The sequence below is a fragment of the Mastacembelus armatus genome, chromosome 5 (genome assembly GCF_900324485.2).
Source record: "Mastacembelus armatus chromosome 5, fMasArm1.2, whole genome shotgun sequence".
Lineage (NCBI taxonomy): Eukaryota > Metazoa > Chordata > Actinopteri > Synbranchiformes > Mastacembelidae > Mastacembelus > Mastacembelus armatus.
Window position 1 is genome coordinate 11602018 of NC_046637.1, and position 10526 is coordinate 11612543.

The 10526-nt window shown below is 36.7% G+C and overlaps 2 protein-coding genes across 3 annotated transcripts; both read left to right on the forward strand.

The window, feature by feature from the left end:
* The first annotated feature begins 200 nt into the window (after window positions 1–200).
* Window positions 201–3287, forward strand: tnfrsf18 (tumor necrosis factor receptor superfamily, member 18). 2 transcript variants are annotated; one of them, XM_026307189.2, is made up of 7 exons: window positions 201–330; window positions 477–602; window positions 773–904; window positions 1466–1574; window positions 1658–1728; window positions 1890–2012; window positions 2895–3287. In XM_026307189.2, exons 1-7 carry the CDS (start codon window positions 204–206, stop codon window positions 3041–3043), a joined length of 837 nt encoding a protein of 278 aa, XP_026162974.1. In that variant the 5' UTR covers window positions 201–203; the 3' UTR covers window positions 3044–3287. The 2 variants fall into 2 exon arrangements, with proteins under 2 accessions (XP_026162974.1, XP_026162975.1); XM_026307190.2 differs by having other exon boundaries at window positions 1893–2012.
* A 959-nt stretch (window positions 3288–4246) lies between these two features.
* Window positions 4247–10294, forward strand: arl8ba (ADP-ribosylation factor-like 8Ba). The gene is made up of 7 exons (XM_026307864.2): window positions 4247–4464; window positions 7474–7554; window positions 7684–7757; window positions 7879–7972; window positions 8090–8157; window positions 8626–8696; window positions 9376–10294. The coding sequence occupies exons 1-7, from the start codon at window positions 4342–4344 to the stop codon at window positions 9423–9425; spliced, it is 561 nt and encodes a 186-aa protein (XP_026163649.1). The 5' UTR covers window positions 4247–4341; the 3' UTR covers window positions 9426–10294.
* The last annotated feature ends 232 nt before the right edge of the window (window positions 10295–10526 follow it).

Consider the following 10526-nt stretch of genomic DNA (forward strand, 5'->3'; position numbering starts at 1 on the left):
CTTTACATATATATTTTAAAAAGAAAATGAATCACAACTGATCTAGTAATCACAGTGAAAAAAAAAAGACCTGTCACTATTGTGGTGGTCTTTCACTTCCTGAACTGTTGTCTCTCAACCACGTCTCTCAGTTAACCACACTTCACTGACGTCAGCAATCAGCCAATATAAAACGCTGGAGGCATAAACAGACGGTGGTCATAATGATTCCTCTTACGTTTTCCTTGGCGGTTATATTCTTACTGAATATTTGGACTAGTGGATATGCTACAAGCTGTGGGGCTAATCAGACTGATATCAATGGACTTTGTTGTGACTTATGCCCACCAGGTAAAACACAAAAAAATGTGTTTAATCTGCTGAATTGTTTCATTTAATGAATCATGTATGTTTATTATATTCGGAGTCAAGGGATCATCTCTAACTATTTTTTCATGTTCATGTGCGACTGATTGTATTTGTTTCTTGTTTTGAAGGTACGTACATGAAGGATTTCTGCACAGTCAACAACCCAACTGTGTGTAGTCCCTGTAATGAGGGATACTTCTCAGACAAATTCATCATCTTTGACAGATGTCAGGAATGCCAGATATGTCAACAGGGTAAGTCTGAAAAAAAAAAAACAATGTTTGATCAAAAAAAAAAAAAAAGCAAACAAAGATGCCTGCTCTGAGTGTTTCTAGTCAAACACTTGCCAGTGGCACTAAAAACGCTTTTGACACAAAGCATCAAAGAAAAAAACCTTGCGGTTTGTATTTTTGTCTTTCTACAGAATATGCTGAGAAATGTACGCCTACGATGAATGCAAAGTGTTCATGTCGCTCTGGTTTCCTGTGTTCCGACAACATCTGTTCAACTTGTGAGGAAAATAAATGTGTCACAGGGGAGAAAGTGAATAAGACAGGTAAGAGTGTCCATGCTGTATTTTGAACACTAAATAAATAAATAAGAAATTAGTTGGTAGTTTCAAATTCACATGCTTCTGGTACCAATCTAGTTTATTATTTGAATTTATTAATTACTGTTATATTTGCGTATGACTGTGGGTGTCCTGTTATGAGATGCCAAGATGAACAAATTGAATAATAATGTAGGTCAGATGCGTAGGCTGGATTAATGCTGCCAACCCCACTTATCATTTGATAGTTCAAGAGCGCATCATTTATAACTAACACATTTACAACCGTTTTTTGAAGTTTGACAGTGCATGCTTAAATTTGAATCAACTTTGTGTGTGTCTCACACACAATCAGGTTTGCCGTGATTAATGCCATGTATTCAAATTCATGTATTTTTTAAAGAATATGAGCTTGTCATAATGAATTGAAGTTTGTGAGACTGTTGTGATTGTGTTGTGATATAAGTGAGAATACAGACTTGAACAAATGTTAAACTCATGGTGGCACTGGCAAAAATCACCAAAGGAAACAAATCAGACCTCTGTCCTGTCTGTCTGTCTGTGCAGCCATTCCCACAGGTGGGGGATTGGTCAAGTATTCATATCAGTGTGAGCCTGCCTGTGCTGATAATACATATTTTGACGTGAAAGAAGATAAGTGCAAAGCATTTACACAGTAAGACTCATTTAATAACATTCAGCAACATATTCCCCATAAAGTGCCAAATTACAGAAACATAACCAACATCTGGTCAACAGGTGCAGTGCATTTAGACTTCAGGAAAGATTTCCAGGAAACAAAACCCACAACTCAGTTTGCAGTGTATATGGTATGTATATAAAAGCATGTGTTTTATTGTACGAAACTATAATTGTCTGTAGGCAGTAGTAAATGTATGAAACTGTTACCAAACTTAAACATTTTTGTTAAGCTGAACAACAGTGAGTAGAATTTAATTGAACTAACCTTGAAAATGGTTTGATGTTTCAGCAGGTATGCAGGACAGTGACTCCCTTCAAGTGATTTTTGGCATCGGCTTTGTTTTACTCTGTTTCTCTCTCCTTGTGTTTGTATTTCATGCCTGTACAAAGAACCTAAGGAAGCACAAAGCAAGTAAGTAAACCTTAAAGGAAAAGCATGACATCAAAACATATGATGACAATTATTAGCCTAATGTAAAACACATTTGTTAACCACACAAACAGTGAAAGTGTAAATGTGAATCATATCCAATCTTTTGTTATGAATCTCACACAAACAGTAATTTGAAGCTTTATGTTGGTGGACATGATCTGTGCTGCACAGAAAAAGTGCAGGCTTGGGCATTTTCAAACAGTGTCATTACAAAACCTCACCCTCAAAGTTTTCTTCTGAAAATACTTTGAATGGGCTGTTCGACATTACTAATCGTTTGCTTGTTGTTTTCGTAGTTGATGAGACAAAGACTTTACCTTCCAGGGGCACTGACTTGATCATAAAAACTTGATTTTTTGAAGTGATGCATTTCTGCAGGTCATTCATGTTGTTTTGTGGCTTATGCATCTTGTTTTGACAAATGCATTTACTGCTGGGCACACAGCAATTCTAATCTGAGAAATGCAGCAAAATGTGAAATATGTAATGCAACTTTTGATCTACAAGAAGAATGAATGTCAAAGTAAAACTTTTTTGTGATCAAAATAATCTAAATTAACTGCAAATACAAAGTACTACTTACTTTTCTGTGCTAAAAACACACACACACATAAAACATTACATGCACATCCAGGCACTGCAATTTTACCTATGGTGGTCAAATTTGTTTTGCTTTCTAACAATAAAGATAAATGTTTGCTTAGATAAACAGTCTATAGATGAAAATGGACATTCACTGACCAAAACAGAGTAGATAGTGTGTAGGTGTAAGAATAAGATATGGCTACAATTGACACTTAAATAGTGATATTCTGCTGCTAAATTCTAAACATTTTTTTGTATTTGTTATTCCTGCTTCAGACAAAAATCCTATCTTACCAGTCTCTACCAACATTAGTGACTTTCACCTGTCAAAAGAGGAGAGTGGAATCCAGCTTGTCATTCAGGATGAATCCAAGGACTGCAATACTTCTGGTGAACTGTATCTGGGAAAAGAGACCACACACTAAAAAAAAAAAAAACTAAGATCACATGAAGAGTGCAAAAGCAGTATCAGCACATATTTAAATATGCAGAGAAATCTGTGAAGGTCAGGGGTGCAGGCTTGTGATGGTCCCTGAAGGTGGAACATGACTACTGCTGCTTAGGTTCCTGTGGCCAAGGCACTATGATTGTTGCTGCACCCAGATGTCAATGTGTGAATGTTTATGAATCTTGCAAAAGAATCTGAACAATGAGATGATTTTACTTTTCTCAGGAACATAACTTTTTTTGATCATCTGATCATGGGTGGCAGAGTGGGCCACTGGGACTTTACAACAGGCATGGGTTTGTTTGGTTGGTTCATTCTGCTGCAACCAAAAAACAACTTTGTGTATGTTTTAAATATCAAACAAGCAAAGAAGCTAACAAAATGAAAAAAAAAAGCTAGGGTAAGATGCCCCTATAACAGAACTTTGTGTAAACTGCTGTTTTTAAATGTACATCATGATACATACTGAAATATACTCAGTTTTGGCGTATAATGGTGTAATGGTATAATTGTATTGTATATTTTTTCAGAGTAACTTTACTAACAATAAATAAATAAAATCATGTAAAACATACCTCCTTGGGCTTCTTGTCCAAGGAGGCTGTAGAATGAACTGTTTTGCTGTTTTTATGTGTTATATGCATCAATGTACTCATACTAATATTTATAAATATTTTGATTTATTACTTTCACTATATAAGCTTGAAGGCTTATACTATTATTATTTTCTACAATGCACCAATCTGCTGCCAGTGTGTCATGTGCCTTTTATAGATTAATAATTTTATTCAGAAAATGTCATAAACCATGAGTTTTAAAAATAGGACAAAGAAAACGGACTCAAAACATGTTTTAACATATTATTAAATACTTCTGTCAACACACAACATCGCTGCTTAATTTATAATTTATACCCTACGGATTAATTTATAATTTATACCCTACGGATTTGACTTAACTTCACAGCACATTAGCCCACTCCAATCTATGCCACAAAATGTGTGAATTCATGTGACTTCAATCGCACCAGCTTTGATTTGCTCAACCACTTTCCTCAGTAACAACAACGAATCCAGCCTTCAGGTGCCACGTGAAAAAACACCCGGTTGCAATTCCTCCAGATGACTGTAGGGGCGCTGTGGGGACATGTTGTGGCTTACTGGTCATATGACAGCTGCCTGCGACTCACTTCCCTTACCCGCTGGACAACGCCACATCTGACAGGGAGGGAAACGCAGGCACGACCACAGGGGAGTGTGAATAAACGACCTCGAGATGCTGGCATTATTAAACCGGCTTTTGGACTGGATCAAGTCCCTGTTTTGGAAGGAGGAGATGGAGCTGACGCTGGTCGGCCTCCAGTACTCGGGAAAAACTACATTTGTAAACGTGATCGCTGTAAGTCTGATTTGCAGCTAGCCACCTTGCTAGTGTGGAGCTAATGCCATTAGCACTAATAATAGGATAACAGCTAATAAGTTAATTAGCTATTATGTCTGAATTGCACGGTCTGGTTTTTGGGTCATTGTACCAGTTTAACCTTCGTCTGTTGGGACCACAAAACCAAAAACACACCTGAAGCAGAGTCTGTGCTACCTGAGCTGCTGCTGGCTATTGTTTAGCATGACAACCCCACACTCGGCAGCGTGCATCTGTTTGTTTTGTTGGCACTTTAACCTCCAACCTGAGGGCTCAAGTTCAAGGCTATTAGCGTTTTCCAGCCACCATGGAGCTCAACATTACAACAACTGTCTGAGGTAGAGCCACACAGGACTGATCACACACAATCAGATTAACATTTCTACCCACTTTGCTGCTGGTCTTGAAATAGACTTCAACTCCAAAACAAAGATTTCAGTTTGCTCTTATGATTCAAGCAGTAGGAAGCCTGTTCCAGAGCTGACTCAGCGACAATAAATGGAGGAGTTACTTTTAAACATTTATTTTAGACATATTAGGGGGGGAAAAGTATCTGCCAGCTGTTGTTAGTGTTGATATCTGATTGCTGGTTGCTTAAACTGGGACAGATTCCAAAAACACACCAGCTAAAAGTGACCAGCTTCTAACCATTGTTACAGTGTGTAACAGGAGCAGCAGATGATACTTTTTACTGTCACCAATCGAAACATGTCTTACTGCAGCTGCTTCAGATGCACACTCAGATAAATGCACAAGGGCAGATAGTATCTGTTGCTGTGATGTGACTGAGACTTGAGAGCACTGTATTTTTTTTGGGCAAGCCATTTTCCTTATGCAACTCTGCAGCGATTTCTCAAAACCGGTGTTTGAGGTGGAGCAATTTTTATTGGCTAACAGATGCACAGCAGCTGGGAGTTCAAGCAGCATATTGTGAAAAGCTTTTCTTGGTTATCAGTTAGTGGTGGTGACGGGTGTCACAAGATTTTTTTTTTTTCCCCCTGTCAGCTCTCTCTGGTGACATGTTTTGCTGGTTCTAGGCTGCGTACAACTGTTTTGTTTATGCAGAATGTTGTAAAAATGTTCTTTAAAATATTTGGTTAAGATGTTTAAGACCAGTGGGTGGGAACTTAAATTTCACTGTACAACTGTGTTTGATGAATAATAATTCATAGGTAATTGACATTTGAGCTCAGTATTACCAGTTTGGAGAGAACAATGAGGAAGGATGCCAAGAAATTCTTTACACATGAGATACGTATCAAAGCTGATGAGTGCTAGAACATTTTTAGGCTTTTCCTTTGCTGAACTCTCAGCACTATGGTGACCTGTTGCCTTAATCAGTGCTATTTATGATCTTTATACCTTTTGTGTTTTTTCTCCTTCATGGATATTTAAAAAAACATTTTAGGACTTTACTTTTAGGTTTTATATAATTGGCAAAAAATCTCTGCTAGAGCTAATACAATGAATTGATTGACTAATCAATTAAAAGAAATATAATTAGTATTACTATTTTTTTTTTGCTAATCAGCTAATTGTGCAAAACGTCTTTTGTCAAAAATGTTAGTGTTTCTAATTTCTAATATGTGAGAGTTTAGCAGTTTTCATAGAATTGGAAACTAGATATCTTTAATATAAAATAATCAATTAGTGACAAAAGAAACATGAGTGCTGGATGTTGATATTGGAAGTAATTATTTGTATTGTATAAGTTTCACAGGTTTGCAGAGGGCGTCAGACAAGAGAGGGTGTCTAAGGAGGAAGTGTTTGGGGTTGAAACCTAAATCCACTTCTTCCGCTATAGTGAAGAAATGAGAGAAATGCTGTTGAGTGGAGTGTTTGAATGGTTTTAGTCGGGGTGGTTCCTCCTCCTTTAGTCATAAGACTACTGCACTCATTTCCACTTAGCTTCATCAGGTGACTCTAGCAAGTCATGTGCTGTGAAATATGTGTACAGCAGACAGTGCATGCGTGTTCCTGGGTTTACGAAAAGCCATGCAGGGAGATAGGAAACAAACAACTTGTGAGTCTTGACGGTAAAGGGGAATGCCACTGATTATGCATGCTGAAGTGTTTTCTTTTCTCCCCACTTCAGTTTGCAATAATGAGAATTCACAAAAGCCAGAGCACATGGAACTTTTTATCATTTGACTTTGTCACAGTGGTGTAAAATGATTTTATTTTGTATTTGCTGTTTTTCACAAACGGTCCCTGTTTGGACAGTCATTGTTTTCAATTAATTTTTTTTTAAGAAATGACCACTGTTTTAATATTATTACTATTTTTTCTTTATTAACTTACTTTGGTGAACATTTTAATATTAAATTATGTATTTCTCGATTTAATTCCAAGTACATACTTGGAATTAACCATGCAGTGAAACATACAGTGTACATTCATGCCATTTGTTATTAAAACTACATAAAAAACTGTAAAACCTGTAAGAGAGGCAGAATTATTATTTTTCTAGTAGTTACAGCTGTTTATATGACCCCCATCATTTTCAGAAACATCATGTAATGTCTGTAACATGTATGAGTATGTAAAGTTGAATGACCAGTTACATTTGGTTCTCTGTGGTACAGAACTGGAACATACGTAATTAATGTACAGTCTGGTGATTTTTTGTTTTTTTTTTGTGGCTTTTTTCCAAAATTCCTATACAGAGACTAAAACCAATAATGAATTTTCTGAGGAAGAAACATAAGCTAAACCAAGTCCTGAATTCATAGACATTATGGTGAGTGAACAAAAATGAATTGTTGGCTTTAACCTCTTTATGGGATTTGTGGAGAATAACCAAAAAATTAAAACTTGCCAGCCTGTGTTTGAAATTGCTGTTTGCTACTTATGCCTAGTAGATTAATTGCGCACATTTTACCATCACATTCACATAGTTCAAGCTGTCCCATTCAAATTGTGATATTTTCAGTAAATAAAAGATAAAGTTTTATATGAATGAACTTATGCTTATGTCTTTCCTTTCAGTCGGGGCATTTCAGTGAAGACATGATCCCTACGGTTGGATTCAACATGAGAAAGGTCACCAAAGGAAACGTCACCATCAAGGTTCAGTTGTAGTTTCAGTACAGTTATTTATAAGACACCTGCAGACAGGTTTTACGAAATGCTGGTAATTGCATTGTCAGTGACATTTTAAAAACGGAATATTGTGATGATGTGCCTTTTATTCTGTAGATCTGGGATATAGGAGGGCAGCCAAGGTTCAGGAGCATGTGGGAGCGATACTGTCGGGGAGTGAATGCCATCGTGTGAGTATCAAAGGTCTGGCTTTTCAGATTTGTTGAAACATTCAGTTGATGTTGAATTGTACATACTTTGCTGTTATACAAAGCAAATTTTACTAATTCTTAAAGTGTTGCTCATTTTTAGGTATATGGTTGATGCGGCAGATCGAGAAAAAGTGGAGGCATCTAGAAATGAGCTTCATAACTTATTAGACAAACCTCAGTTGCAAGGAATTCCTGTAAGTGTTCTCCTGAAACCACTCTGTGATTTTTGCACCAGTCATGCAAAACTATGTGTGGGTTCTGTCTGTAATAACTTGCTGTAGTTGCTGATTTCATTTATAATCTGTTTTTAGGTGCTGGTACTTGGGAACAAAAGGGATCTCCCCACTGCTTTAGATGAAAAGCAGCTCATTGAGAAAATGTAAGTATCATTAATGGTGCAAAGTCCAAAATATACAACAGAATGTTTTATGCACAACAATACACTTGATTTTTTTTTCTGTTCTGAAAATTGCCCTAAAAATTGGATGGGAAACTGCCCTCTTTATTAAATATTAGAAAATAATTTTAAAATCTATCTGGTCTATACATAATAAAACTTGCTACTTATATTTTGTTGTTTTGTTTTTTTAATTCCATATCAATTAAACAACCTTTATGCTAAAGACAGGTAAATGAAATCAGGACCATCACTTTAGTTTTTTTGTAAAACTGGAGCTGTGTTGAATGTGAAGTTTATGTAAGGAACTTGCTCCCCCTGCTGTCAAGTTGAAATTAAGTGCATTTTTATATCACCTAACCTTAAAATCTACCCAGCAAGTTGCAGATGAATCAGGATGATGATCACTCTGGATACAAACTTACCATTTTTACTTGTTTCTCTTCTTAGGAATCTGGCAGCTATTCAGGACAGAGAGATTTGCTGCTACTCTATTTCCTGCAAAGAGAAAGACAACATTGGTTAGTTGCCCAGCAAGAGAAGAGATGACAAAAAATGTTTTACCTTCATCTGCATTGCCTTGATTTATTACCATGTCCTCAAAACAGTAAGATTAACAAGCAGAAGTGAGCAATGGGCTTAATCAAAATTTTTATACTCCTAGGAAAAGTCTAGAATTAAACATCAGTCAAAGATCAGGGCAGTACTGTTGTATTGTTAGATAGCTGCAAATGCAAAACTACCAGTTCCCTATTACGCAATCCTGAGGAGTTTTCTTGTAAACTGTTTTTCAAACAGTAGGCCATTTTTAATCTATAAATGTTTACATAAATACTAATTCTTTCCTGACTTTGTTGGTGTATCACAGCATATCTTGGAGTCACGCCACTAACTTAATTGGTGGAACAGTGACACCATTGGTAGGACTGTATACATGGTGTCACCTACATGCACACATCTGCATTTCCTTTGTGCATCAGATAGATAAAAATCCCAATAGTACAACCAGAGATCTGAAACTCCACAGGAAACTTGAAATGCTTTTGATAGCAAGTTGGGTACTGCATTAATAATTCAGCAGTTTAAAAAATAATAATTATTTTTTAATACATTTATCATAATTATTATTTGTTACACAAAGCACAATAACAGATTCATGAACCAGTTCTTAGCCTGATCCAGTATGTTTTTTGATTCCAGATATCACACTTCAGTGGCTCATCCAGCACTCAAAATCCCGGAGGAGCTGAACATGCAGTTGTTCTCCAGCTGTGTTTGCCATGTTACTGTCATGCCACACCCTCATCACTCTGCAATGATGTACATTCGTATCTTCAACGCACATGCTGCTCTATTCTGCTTGTGTCACACAATTTTTTACCCTCTTTTTGTCTTGTGGTTCTTTAACAAATCCTGGCAATGCACTACTAAAAATGTTACTCGGTACCAAATTGAAGGAAAATTATTGGCATTATAGATCCTGTGAAGCTGTACTTGGAGTAAGAACCTAAATTTGATCTACCTTTTACCCTTAAGGCATTATCTGGTTGATCATACCCAGTGGTTTATAACACTAATCTTGGGTATACAGTAACACCCATATGAACGGGGGTTTATTCCGTCAAAGAGCCTCGCATTATGAGAAATGTTTTTCACTCAGATTTGACAGCAGGAGACAGCTGATGTGAACATGCAGGTTTTCCTATTTCTGTCTAGCTTTACGCTGTGATTGTCTTTGATGTCACCCTTTGCTTTTCTTCTTTCAAAGACACGTCTATTATTTTAGAAAATTGTGCATTCAGGCAAGTCAATTTGAGCAGGTCTGTACAAATATCAAGATAGTTTGATTTTTACTGATGTGAGATGTGCGTGTATGAATATATGATTCTATTTAAAGACTGAATGTACTAAAAGTAAAGCTGTAAGGGGTTGCGTGGTTCATGCTGGTCTCCGTTTGCGGCCTCAGTGGAATGATATCCTTTGTGCTGCCTTGATGCTGAGAGAGTGGCAGCATTCAAAGTGCCTTGTGCAATGTCTCTCACCTCGGAAGCAAAGCAGTGTGCAAGGTGTGCCTACATACGAAGAGTAATACAAAAAAAAAACCAACACTTCGATATATCCAAGAAATAAAAAAGGCATGCTTTTTAATTTAAACATTGTCCTGTTATTTGTGAAGTACCTTTTGAAATGCATCTTGCTACAACAAGCACCATTTTCATGCAGGTGGCACAAATGCCACGTGATCAAACTGCAAAAAAAATGTGGCAATGTATAATTTCTTATGCTCTGCCTTTAAGGAAAAAAAGTGCAGACTATTAAAGTGCACTGTGAAGCTGTCACCCCAAACACAA